The sequence below is a fragment of the Petaurus breviceps genome, unplaced genomic scaffold, assembly GCF_028583685.1.
Source record: "Petaurus breviceps papuanus isolate PSGF00001 unplaced genomic scaffold, PetGlider_PUasm1.0 90769, whole genome shotgun sequence".
Taxonomy (NCBI): domain Eukaryota; kingdom Metazoa; phylum Chordata; class Mammalia; order Diprotodontia; family Petauridae; genus Petaurus; species Petaurus breviceps.
Genome location: NW_027187341.1, coordinates 18,188,319 through 18,202,146, shown reverse-complemented (window position 1 = coordinate 18,202,146; position 13,828 = coordinate 18,188,319). Strand labels below are relative to the sequence as shown.

Genomic DNA, 13,828 nt, shown 5'->3' with positions numbered 1-13,828 from the left:
TATCTATCTATCTATCTATCTATCTATCTATCTATCTATCTATCTATCTATCTATCTATATATAATGTAACTTGAAATTCCTGGTCTCCTTGGAAACTCAGCTCAACTTTCATTTTCTGCATGAGGCCATTTCTGGTCCTTTCAGCTATTGGTACCTTCCTCTCCAAGGCTACCTTCTGTCTGTTTTGCATGTGTCCTGTATGTAGTAACATACGTACATATTATCTCTCCTGTTAGAATACAAGCCAAGAGGGCTTGAACTGTTTTCCTTTTGTCTTTCTATCCCTAGTGCCTATTACAATGCCAAGCACATAAATACTTAGTAAATACTTCTTGATTCATAAGTTAACATGTAAAGAATTTTTGGAAACTTTAAAGCCCTAGAGAAATGCTAGTTATTATTATTTATCAGCATCCCTGCAGGATATTTGGCCAGTTGTTTTTGAGATAGTCTACATACAGGGAAATAAATTGAGAAGCTTGAGGTTACAGAAATTATGCCTTTGTGACTTTCTTCCATTATATCAAAGCAAGAGAGTGGAGATACAACAACAAGGCTGCTACGTCAAGATAGCATGGAGTAGTGAAAGAACACAAAATTTGGAGTCAGATGACATGCATTCGATTCCCTCCTTTGTGACTTACTCTCCCAGCAAGGGCAAATCACTCATCTTTTCTGGGACTCTGTTTCCCCATGTATAACATGAGGGGGGTTGGATTAAATTATTTTTTCTGGTCTCTTCCAGATCTCTGATCTATCTGAAAGATTTAGGAATAAAACTATTCACGATCTTATAAGTTTATTCTTTGTATAAGATACTGGGGAACAGGATTTCCAAGAGGGATGTGTCCAAGAGAAATATAACCATCTTATCTCATTACTTTAAAAGACTATGACATTTTTAAGCAATGGTGTATAGGTCAGCAATGAGTTACATGAGTCAATAGGACTGGAGAATAATTCTACTTTTGGAGAAGAAAAATTTAATGAGCAAGGAAGGATATTGATTTTTTTTTAAAGTAGAAGATAGATAATAGCAAGTCCTTTATGTTTGGTCAATCTGTTGCTGTTTAATTGATCTTAAATTTTTGATGCTTTATCATAAACATCAAAGAGAAGTCCCCATGTTTTATTACACTGTGCATAAGACAACTACCCAAATGAAAATGGCTTTCATGGCATAACCATCAGCTCTCCATGTTAAACTGATCATAAAGATAGCTTAGATTCTATGGTTTACAAAAAAGCCTTCTTCACAATAGGATACTTTGGAGGAAGAAGTGCAAATATTATTTCCATTTTGCTGATGGGAAAATTGAAGCTTAGAGTCTATAAATGAATAGTAATTGTTAGAATCAGGACTTAAAACTGTCTTCTGACTTGAGAGTCAGTGTGATGGACTTGGAGTCAGGGGATGGGTTCAAATTTTGCTTCAAACATTTACCAGTTGTGTACAAGTCACTTCTCAGAGCCTCAGTTTACTCATATAAAATGGTGATAATAATACTTTTGATAGAATATTTCACAGGGCTACTGTGAAGAAAGTGCTATGCAAACTTTGAAAAATGTGAATTATCATTATTTTTATTATTATTCAATGCCAATGCTCTTTCCAATGCTCTATCCTAATCAATGTTTAAAAAAAGATCACCCCCCTCCCAAAAAAAAAAACAAAAAAAACTTAAAAAAAATTTTTTTAAAAGACCAAACTTAGAGGGGAAGACCCTCAGGGCTGCTGAGTTGAGGATTTTAATTAAAAGGGCCATCCCTTGACTCACTTCTTAAAGAGGCCTATTCACTGAATGGGTGTTACCTCACTCAAAGTGAGGACCTGAAAAGACCTTAGCATAAAAGGGCCAGGGTCTCCCATTGCATCCTGGGCCATCTCCATTTGTGCTGATGAATATCTGGCCAGTGGGCCTAGATGGTACTGGAGCAGAAAGTGAGGCTGGTGACCTTATAGCCCTCCATCACTCAAATCACCTCACAGGGGCAGAGTCAGGATGGTGACATGACAGAAAGCATTTTTTGCCTTAGCTCTCCCACACACCTTCTCCATAACAACCTAGAAAATGGGTCAACCTGAATTCTGAATGGGAAAGCCAAGAAAAAGTCACAGTGAATCATTTTTCCAGTTCAGGGCAACATAGGAAGACAGGCAGAAAGCTCTGCAGACACTTGTGTGGAAGCTAGCCAGGAGAAGGCAACATGATGGGGATGGAGAGCATTCTTTTGCATAGGGACCAAAAGGAAGCCAAGACAGAGCACCAGGGAAAGAAGCACTGGGGCAGAAAGAAAACCTAGAGGATCCCTGAACTAGAGCTAGAAACAGGAATGGGTGCTCTCTGGAAGCTCTGTTGCCTATTATTCAGTTCTAAGTCATAGACCCAGTGGGGAAAAATTTGGTCATTAGTGAACCCTTGCTGAGTACTAAGCACAGAATAAGTTCCAGAAACTTAGTTGTGTGGATTTGAGCCCAGGAACAGGGCAGTGACTCAGTTCTAACCTTTAGCCAGCATATAAGCCTGCATTGGAAAAACCAGAGCAAAAGACAAAGACCAAAGAGGAGCCAGCAGTTCAGTCACTCTGAACCTGCAAAACTTCCCAGAAGGCTAAAAGTCTACTGAAATTCAGCTATACATAAGCCAACAGATACAACTTGCAGAGCTCAGACCCAAGAGGGCAGTGAACACCTCTCTCTGGATCACACCACTTTGGAAGCACCAAAAACTTGCAGGCCCAGAAAATTAGCTGTGAAGGCTGAAGAAGGATAAAAAAATACTGAGGCTAAGACATCACACACACACACACACACACACACACACACCCCTTCAGAAGTAAACAAAATCCAAGACTAACACAAAATCCAAAATCAAGAAAAATGAACAAACAAAAACAGAACTTGACCATAAAGAGCTACCGTGGTGACAAGAAAACTCAAGACTCAAACACAGAAGAAAATAATGACTTAAAAATATCTACAGGCAAAACCTCAAAGGAAAATTCAGACTGGACACAAGTTAAACAAGAATTCCTAGACTAGAGAAAAAGCTAAAAATTATTATAAAAGTCAAATGAGAGCTATGGAAGAAAAATATGAAAGAAGAATTAGTAGCTTGGTAAAAGAGGTACAAAACCTTACCAAAGAAAATAATTCCTTGAAAATTAGAATTCGCCAAATAGAAGTCCATGACAAATCAATATATAATCAAACAAAGTAAAAAAAGAAATATTGAAAAGTAGAAGAAAGTGTGAAATATAGGGAAAACAAATGACCTGGAAAATAGATCAAGGAGAAATAAGAATCATTGAACTACCTAAAAACCTATGAACAAAAAAAGAGTCAAGATATTATATTTCAAGAAATTATAAAGGAATATTGCCCAGATATCTTAGAACCAGAGGGCAAAGTAGAAATTGAAAGAATATAGCAGTCACCATCTGGAAGAAATTCCAAAATGAAAACTCCCAGGAATATTATAGCCAAAATCCAGAGATCCCAGTTTAAGGAGAAAATATTTCAAACAGCTCGAAAGAAACCATTCAAATGCCTTGGAATCACAGTCATGATCACACAAGATTTAGCAGCCACCACTGCTAAAGAGTTGGAATATGGTATTTCTGAAGGCAAGGTATCTGGGATTACAACCAAGAATAACCTACCCAGTAATACTGAGTATAATCCTAAAGAGGAAAATGAATATTTAATGAAATAGAGAACTTTCAAGCATTCCTGATTTTAAAAAAATACCATGTGGCTTTTGCCGATTAGATTATGTTCATTGTTTTCTTAATGTGTAAGCATCCTTACATTGCTGATATCAACTTAACTTGGTGGCACTGAATTATTTTCTGAATATTTTGCTATAGTCTCCTTTTTTAAAAAAAACTTTTGCATCAACATTCATTAGTGAAATCAGTATTTTCTCTGCTTTATGTCTACCTGGTTTGGATAAAAGAACCATATTTGTTTCATAAAGAGTTTGACTGAGTGCCTTTTAAAAAGGAAAGCAAATAAATCTGGGGCAATAATATCCTTATGATGAAAAAGCCCATGTCTAAAAGGACATCCTCCCAAAGGACAAAGGAATGCCCCAGACTAGCACAGCCCTGGTTTGAGGGTAGGGGATAGAAAGATATCACAGGGAAGGTTGTGCTAGGTACCAGGAGCTGATAAAATGGTCATCAGTTAGTTTTTCTGTAAGAATGATATAAGAGGAGGTCCTTTTAATTCTCTTCCTATCATTGCTTATATTTGCTATACTTAGGTTTTTCCCTTATTATGATGTGATGTGGGAAAAGCTTCATTCTAAGTTGCTTTTCATTCTGTCACATCTTCTCAGGATTCCCAAAATATTTTAAAGAAAAAGCTGGATTACCCAAAGGGGTTGACTTAAGATGCAAAGAAGGTCCCCATTAAAAAGTTGTCCACACCTCCCACCCCTACACCTACCCCCAGTGATAAATGTTTTCAGTCACAGGAACTCAGTAACCCATTTTCAAAGATTGGATCTCAATGTGTATCAGGAGAAAGAATATTCACACCAATGAAATCAAACACTTTGAAGTGGTGCTTTATCAGCACAAATCATATTTTCATAGGTTATATAGTGAATATATAATAGTTTCATACAGTGTCCCAAACTATTGAAACAATATGATCATTATTTTATAATTTTCATTTTGTTCCCTCTCCCTTGACCTCTCAAATTTGTCCAGTGGGAGACAAAGGCCACTCAGCTGTTTGTATGTTTGTTTTGATGACTCAATGAATGAAAGAAATCAGCTGAATACCACACAACCTTCTTAACTACTGTTATTGTTATTATTTACTGAAAAGAAGGAAATAAAGGTTTTATGACCATGCTAAAAATTTTTTAAAAGTTAGAGGCACTCCAAATAACAATGGGAAGAAAGTGATAAAGAAATTGACTTTCTCCCTTAGAAAGGCACTCTATCATCTCTTCCCAAGAAACACAGGTGGAAGACTCCAGGTCATATTCATAAGCAAGAGGATTACTCAAGAGTTGCCTGCCTCCTTGAGTATCAAATTTCAAAATTACCTGGGAGTAAATCTCTAGATTAACACATTTGACCATTTAAATGACTCCATTTCCCCTAAGTTTGGAAGCTGTATTGGACCTTCTGTATTAGACCAGTAGAAGTACAATATATAACAAGGTTACACTAAAATCAAATCCTTGTGTTTAACAAATAGAATATTTCTGAATACAGTCAGTGGTTTGTGTGTGTGTGTGTGTGTGTGTGTGTGTGTGTGTGTGTATGTGTGTGTATCAATGGGTAGTACAGATGCTGGAGGAAGAAGCTGGTGGCTTCCAGGAACTATGAACGAGGCTCTCTTGCTGTTCCTTGCAAAAATTAGCTCTGGGAGAAAATCATGGGTTGAGGTCATGAAGGAGAAGAAGACGACCTGACTTTCAAGAATAAGGAAGGCTCATGGACTACTATAAGATCACAGTAGGAACACAATGACCCTATAATCCTGCTACTACGTGGATTATAATTGTGGCACATATTACAGTTGCCATACTTTTATTTGAGACTGGATCTCCCAATTTTACTCAAGCTGGAAATGCAAGCAACTCTTCACAGACTCATGCCATCTGCTTGGCATGGAAACCTTGACCTACTCCATTTCCAACCCGGGTCATTTTGCCAGTCCCTGGTTCTCCCCTCCATCCTATGCTCCCACAGGCTCATCATATTGGTGACAGACTTAGTGTGGACACCTGATCAACTTTAGCCCTACTATAGCTTAGAACTCCCAAACTCAAAGGTATCTATCAGTCTGTCTTTCTGGTAATATCAACCAAGTGCATGTACCACAATGTCCAACCCATACTCTCAATCGAGCCCTATATACAACCAATACCTAAAAATAGATAAGTTGTTACAATCCTCCTCAGGATAGATTTGGCTCAAAGTTTGAAACTTAGGCATGTTTTTCTCTAGGAATAAGATATATTTTTTCTTACCGCCCAGATCTTCTCTAGTTGTTCAATGATATCAGAAACTCCAGGAAATAAAGGTTGGCCCTGGAGCATTTCAATAAAGATGCAGCCTGCACCCCTAGAAAAGGGAAAAAGGTGATTTTGGTACCTTGGAGGACACTATATGAATTCCAGTTTGTCAGAGTTGTAAGGGACCCTAGAAGTCATCAAGGTCATTCCATACCAAAATGAGAATTCTCTCTGTAACACATCTAACAAGAGGTCACCTGACTCTTCTTGAAGACTTCCAATGAGGGTGAACCCACTTCCTTTCGAGGTAAGCCATCCCAATTTTGAAGAGCTCTAATGATAAAGTTTTTCCTTGTAACAAATCTAAATCCAAGACTTTCCAAATTCTACCCATTTCTCCTAGTTGTACCTTTTGGGCCAAACAGAACAAATGTAACCCCTTCTCTACATGGCAACCTTTAAAATATTTAAAGACAACTTTCATATTCTCCTCAACTCTTCCTTTCCCCCTTTTAAAAATTTATTTATTTTGGTTTTAATTTATGGATTAAAACAAGCATTTCCATAACATAGTATAATAAAAACATGACAACACATGGGGCCATTTGCCCTTGTTAAACATCCTTATCTCCTTCAGTGATCTTCATATAATAGTAACCCTCTAAACAAACCTGGTTTGTCTTCTCTGAATGTTCTCAAGCTTATAAATATCTTTATTAAAATGTGGCACCAGTACGTGAAAAGGGGGCATTAACTGTCACATATGTGCAAACCTAGACCTAACTCACACTTACTCTCCTAACAAATCTTTCAGATACAGTTATTCAAGGTTACCTATTGTTAGAAATCTTGGACAGATGGTAATTATGGAGCTACCAAACAAATTAAGGTACATGCATGTCATGGAATGTTACTCCTCTTACTATAAGAAAGGATGGCTATCTTGAATTTGGAGAAGCAGAAGGATACTTCTATGAAGCAATGTAAAGTAAAATAAGTGGAATGTAGGGAACAATATAGACAATATAAATGGAAAGAAGCAGCGCTACCATGTCAAAAAACTCTGAAACTGAAAGCAATGTGTATATAATGACAAAATGAGGCTCCAAATAGGAGATGAAAAAATAACTTTTCTCCCTTCTTTGCAGATGTGGGGAATTATGGAAGGGGAACATTGCATGGGTCAGACTTGTTTATATGTTGGTTAGTTTTGCAGAACTGTCCTTTTTCCCCTCTATCTTTTTTACTCTTTATCCCAAAGGATAGCTCTATGACTAGGAGAGCGAGGAGGGAGAAGGATATATTTTTAAAAGAATGAAAAGAAATCTGGGACAATAATGTTCCTATGACAATAAAGGGCTCCTGCCAAAAAAAAGTTCATCTTTTAGAGAATTCTTTTGAAAAGAGAAACACTCTACAGCTGGGAACACAATATATAACCAAAAAAAATATATTTCCCATACATTCTCATTTAACTTCAGTTATTCAATTTCTGAGAAGAGAAACAAAATGTTTAACTCCAATGAAATATATTCTCCTTTCTGGGTAATTATGCTAAAGAATGACTCCCATAGGCTAAAAATGCATGGGAATGATTTTATTGTTAATTATAGGTCTTCTTATTATGAGTCTTTTGAGTGATATGGGGTAAGAGGGCTCAAGGGGTTGACTACATGAATTATTTCTTAGATGCTTAAACAAGGCTCAAATAAACATGTATGCATCATTCTAGAGTTTAGACCTTGGTTCTTTTTATCCCCAAGAGGCTTTTGTTGCATGACCAAGAGAGGTTTGTTGGCTTTTAATGTTACTTGTTCATGATGGTGGCTGCTGGGAACTATGAATGAGGCTCTCTTATTGTTCCTTGGGCCCATTAAAGTTTTAAACTCACTAGGTCTGGTGTTCTGTTCCTTGAACTATTTGATTTTTCATTTTTTATCCAGATGTTTGATACCATGAAGTCGGTTATCCAGGTACTACCAAACCATGGAGTTGTTTGGAGTTCTTTGTATTGGTGAGATAAGGTATTAATATTTGATTGAATTCTATTTTCATCTAGTAGACAGCTCTTGGTTCTTGGTGAGGAGAGTCATATTGAGAATAACACTTTCCCTTAGTCAAGAGATCTGACACCTCAAGAAACACTGTCTCAAACTATATCTAACAATTATATTTTAATACTGGAAAAGTTCCAAAGGGAATTGTGGAATCAATACACTGATAAGAGAAACTTAAATTTGCCTTAATTTTTCAGACTTGCTATTTTTCGGATTTATTTTCTCCAAAAATATCACTAGATACTTTACCTTTATTATTTTTTGTTTACAACTTTTTTAGTTTTTAACAAAATTCTGTTAAATTTTCCAGTCTTAAGAATATATCTATCATACATTTTCTCAATAGTTCTCTGTTTAATATTCCTAAAATTTAGATCCAAAGAGACATCTCTTCATCATCTTCTCTTTTCTTTTTGTCCTCCTTTCTCCTTCCCCTTCTTTTTCTCCTCCCTGTTTTTCCCCATTCATCTTCCTTTTTCTTCTTCTTCCTTCTCCTCCTTTTCTCTCCTCCTTCCTCCTTTTTCTTCTCCCTTTTTTTTAATCTCCCCTCTTCTTTCTTCTTTTTCTCCTCTCTACTTTCTTCCTCTTCTTGAATTTTCATTTCTGTTGCTCTCCTGGCTCTTCATATCTTCAAGGCTTCTCAGAGAGTTTTTGTTCTATAGAGCAACCTCTAGAGTAAGGTACAGATAAGATATCAATTGGCATCCCACAGTAAATCCTTTTAGAAGGGAGAAATGCAATGGATTCTTTTACTGATTCATTTGTACCTTTACCTTCAGCAAAAGATAATAACTCAGGAATTCTTTGCTATTTCCTTAAATTTCTCTCTAGTCTCACTGAACAAATCTTTCCTTAAGAGAAAGCAACAGGTCCTAAATTCCCAAGTCAAATTCTAAAGGAAGGAAGTATTTTAAGAGTATTAAGTCTCTGGCTCCATCTCTTTCCTGCCCCCCTCCCCCCAAAGTACATTTAGTATATGTTAAGTTGTTTCTGGGGGAGAGAGGAATTAATATCTCATTTTTTTGGTGTTGAAATGAATTTAAAATGTCACAATATATGGAAGTGGCAAGGTATTTCAAATAATAAATGGTACTGCTTTTCTTCTTTGTTTTTTTTTCTTATTTTCCCTTTGCTTCTGAAAGCTTGCCTAACTGTAAGAGGCTTAATTGTACATAACATGTTCATCAAAGACAACCTGAGATTTTTCAAAAAGCCCAGTAGCTGCCTAAAATCAACTTGGAGTAGAGGACTTTGTATTCTAAAGCAAAATCTTCCCCAAAACCCAATGTAATCTTCCTAAAATACTGCCTTATTCTTGCTAAAGCTCCCTAATTGGATCTTTTAGGGCCTGAAAAGGATATCAAAAAGAAAGAAAGAGGCAAGAGGATTAAAGAATGCTCGGAATGTTAGTAAAACCTACTTACATATTTTCTACAATCTAACCAAGGTGCTATTAACCTTTTCACTTTATGTATACCCCACCACTGACACTGCTCCAAAGGAACTTTTATAAACACTACTTATTAAAATTAGCTTATTTAAGACAAAACAGTTAATGCTCACTGTCATATGCCTTTGCAAGTGGAATTCTGTTTGGATTCCATGGGGATTACATGGTCCAGTAGAATAGGATTAGTTTTTTTTTCTTTCATTCAATTAGCAATCCCCTTCTCCTTTCTTTTTCCCATTCCCCTCATGTCCTTTCCCACCCAGACCCACCCTCTCCCTGTAGTAAAAAAAAAAAAAATCTTAACTTAAATCCTAGAGTCCTGTGATTATCCTGTTAAGAGAGTCTTAATAAAATAAACTCAATGGAAAAGTGTTGATTGTTCTAGTCCCACATTGTACTTGGCACATTACATTGTTTTCAGTTATGTCCAACTCTTCATGATGCCATTTGGGTTTTCTTGGCAAAGATACTAGTGTTTTCCTTCTCCAGATCATTTACAGATGAGGAATCTGAGGCAAACAGGATTAAGTGACTTGCCCAGGGTCTCACAGCTGTCTGAAGCCAGATTTGAACTCAAGAAGATGAGCTGCCTGAGTCTAGGCCCATTTCTCTATCCCATGTGCCACATTATAGGGGCAAAATAATAGTAATAATGGTTAGATGATAACAAAACTTCAACATTTCAAGAATCTATGATTTCATCATCCAGGGATGCAAATTATAGTTCTTTTACACTTTAGTAAATGGTTTTTGGTCTTCATGAGTAGCTCTGGTCACAAACAGTCAATACCAGGTAGGTAACATTCTAAGGATGAATCTGTTTGAATGTCAAGTCTGACATTTAGAGGGTAAGCACATACAATTAATGGTTGGATCCAGACTTTAAGCCTTTCCAGCTGGTTGGGAGCTGCCAGAGCTGAAGCTCCCTTGTGATAAATTTTGAGAGCTGTCAACCATGAGCCACAATGAGGCATTGAGGTGGGAGTTTATTGGAGGAAGATAAAAGTAATATGAAATAATGACTTTAATTTGTGCTTTTCAAAGTTCCAAAGTGCCAGAGAAACCTTAGAAATGTCATTAGAAAGTAGTACCAATTGATGGCTACATCTGAGATTTGACTATCAAGTTATCTTTCCTGAAATTATTCTGGGATATTAGTTAATCAGTATCTTCCAAGGTATTGGTGTAGCATTTCTGCTGTCCTTTTCAAGTTTTGGGGAGATCTTACATTGCAGTAGGTAGAGTGCTGAGCCTGTAGTCAGGAAGACATCTTCCTGAATTCAAATCTGGTCTCAAACAATTTCTAGCTTTGTGACCCTGGGTAAGTCTCTTAATCCTGTTCGCCTCCTTTTCCTTATCTGTTAAATGAGCTAGAGAAGGAAATGGCGAACCACTCCAGTATCTTTGCAAAAAAACCCAACAAAACCCAAATCCCCCCAAACCCAGCAACAATAAATGGGGTCTCAAAGAGTCAAACACAACTGAACAACGGAGAGATTTCCAGGCCACTGGTATATAACATTTAAATGTATGAACAATATCAATAATGCTTTGGGTTTCTCTAATATTGTTCTCCTAAGGGAGTCAAGGAAGCCCATGAGTATTGTGATTGTTTTCCTCTTCTCCTATGAGAAGTTGTTTGTAACTCCAAATCATAACATTATATAAAAGGAAGGACTCTAAATGGCTAGGCTGGTTCTGGGGTGTACAATGCAGATGACCTCAAAATCTTAACCTACAGAGACAGTCTTTAATGTCCTAGATTCAACACTCCATCTCATGAGGCTCCATAATGCCTCAATTCTACAATAAAGTCACAAAGTGGCTCCCACCACTGCATGGGGAAAATCCACCCTTACACTTTCTGTGAGTTAGGAAGAAGGAAGTCATTATTATTCCATTTTTACAAATCAAGAAACCAAGGGTCAGAAAAAACAGGTTACATACAAAATTGTGCTTAATAAATGTTTGTTGATTGATACAATATTTTGGATTTCTTAATTTGCTGTCTTTGTTGTGTTTTCCCCCACTAGCCTTTGATGGATCCATTCTTCTGTATAGTTTTTCTTTTTCTTAGAAGAAAAATGATTACAGAAGACCAAGTGGTTCTTGCCTGTAAGGAGTTAAAAATCACATGTGATATAACTAGCCTTTATGGGTAAGCATAAGACCTCATTTGTGTATTTTGGGACATTAAATGCCTTAGTATCGATCTTACCAGATATCCAAATCAGAGGAATATTCTGTGGCTCCTAGCAATGCATCTGGAGGACGATACCAGAGGGTCACTACTTCCGAAGAGTATGTCTGACTGGGGATGGACTTAGCCCGAGCAAGGCCTGCCAGATATGAAAAAACACACACACACACACACACACACACACACATGCAAGCAAGTCATGGGAGAGCACGGATGAAAGAGCAAACACTCAGAAAATAGATCAATAGTTCTAATTTGTAGACACCAATTTGCCTTATTTTGTCTTATCATAATATATCATTCTGGTGGTTTTCTATTTTGGATTTTTTAAAATCAGATTGTAATGGACAAGGAAAGGACACTTAAACATGGCTGAGACATAAGACATAAAGATAGGAGGGCAAGAGAGGGCTCTGCCACTTCAATACCTCTCTTTCTGAAAAAAGAAATGTTCTGTAATGTTAAATTAAAATTTTCACTAAATTACTCAATTTAAGTTATTTAAAAATTTAATTTAAAAATTGGCAGACATTCCAAAAATACAAAGTTTGGTAATTTTTTTCCCTGATAGTCTATACTAGAGCTAGTTCTGCTATAAGCCAAGTACCCAGAGCTTGAGACTTTAGACAAGTATCCAACAATAGAACACTGGAAAAGCAGAGTCTGCAGTTGACCTCTTCATCCTCCCTTTCTAGAATATGCCCAAATCATCCTGGGAATTAGCATTTTGCTCAGATTCAGGATTTCCACTGGGAGAGGGTCCCTCAGCAACCCTATATTTGGAAATCCTTCTTCCATTCTGGATACCTTCCTATACTTTGGTTTGCTGCCACTATTGAAATAAAGAGTATTGTCTTATAGACTCAGTCCCAACTTTTAGCCTCTAACTAGATAGATGACAGTTAAGGAGCCAGCATTTCTACCTCTTTCATGCCTTATAGAAGTTTGAGATGCTCACTAAGTACTGCGTCTCTTGTTTTCAAAGGCCAGATCTAGCAAATGTATTGGATAAATAAACATGTGCACACAAAAGCATCATTGTTCATAAATGAGAACGAGATCCAGGGAAGGAGGGATTGACTCACCAAAATCAGCTAATTTGAGTTCTCCAAGATAACTGATGAGTAAGTTCTGAGGTTTCAGATCCCGGTGAAGAATGTGTTGATGGTGGATATAAGCCAGGCCCCGCAAAAGTTGAAACATGAAGAGCTGGAAAGAATAAGCATCATACCTAAGCAGATTTGTGGTATCATGTGTTAATATCCACTCAAATTAAAAACAGTTTTCTAAGAGAGGACGGTAAAATTATACTTTGAGAGAAACACAAAATAAAATACCATTTTTTAAATAGCAAAAGTAAGGTTGCTGGACCATGATCCAAAACAAACAAAAAAATCTCTAGTTTTCTGGTTCCTCTTTATTAATTTTTATTCAGTTATTAGCATTTATTATGCTTGACGAAGTCCAAGGCTCTGTACTAGATGTCAGAGATACAAAGATAGGTAATGTATAGACATTGCTCTCAAGAAGCTAAGTTTTTAACAAGAGAGGAAGGGTCAAAGGATGAGTGTGTAAACAACTATGTTACATGGAAAAATGTAATCTGTGAAAAGGAGAAATTTAGGCAGTCTTATTTTCTTAGTTGAGGAGGGTGAGGCCCATCACTTTTATATGATGGGGTAAAAGGGTAGTTATGAAAGGATTCTCGGAAGAGGTAGCATTCTTGTTGGGAAATCATTCATCAGTATAATTTCTGGTCAGACCAAATGGTTTGTGAAGTTCCTCCCAATGCAGAGATTTTGCAATTCTGTGAGTTGTTTGGGAATGGGGTGGCAGAAAGGGAAGACTACATTCCAGGCTTGGGGGACAGAACAATCAAAGACAAAAGGCAAAGGTAGACAGGATGAGATAACTCTGGAGAGAGAAAATGGAGGCAGATTGTAGAAGGCCTGCTTTTCAAGACATTTTGCAGGTACTTTGTTCAGCAGGCAATTGGCAAGTCACTAAGAGTTTTGAGTGTAAGAGTACATAAGATCATAACTGCATATTAGAAATATTACTTAGACAATGACATGAAGGATTCATTGGAAAGGAAAAGACTAGAGAAAAGAGGACCAGATAAAAGGGTATTAGTATAGT

General features: G+C 36.9%; 1 protein-coding gene across 1 annotated transcript in view; it reads right to left on the bottom strand.

The window, feature by feature from the left end:
- Positions 1-13,828, bottom strand: part of CDK15 (cyclin dependent kinase 15) — a 94,964-nt gene that overhangs the window by 48,917 nt on the left and 32,219 nt on the right. Inside the window, exons 7-9 of the mRNA XM_069068838.1 lie at positions 12,775-12,898; positions 11,708-11,828; positions 5,998-6,091 (exon numbers count right to left, since the gene is read on the bottom strand). Of these exons, the coding sequence (XP_068924939.1) occupies positions 5,998-6,091; positions 11,708-11,828; positions 12,775-12,898 (339 nt within the window). The remainder of the gene's footprint in view (positions 1-5,997; positions 6,092-11,707; positions 11,829-12,774; positions 12,899-13,828) is intronic.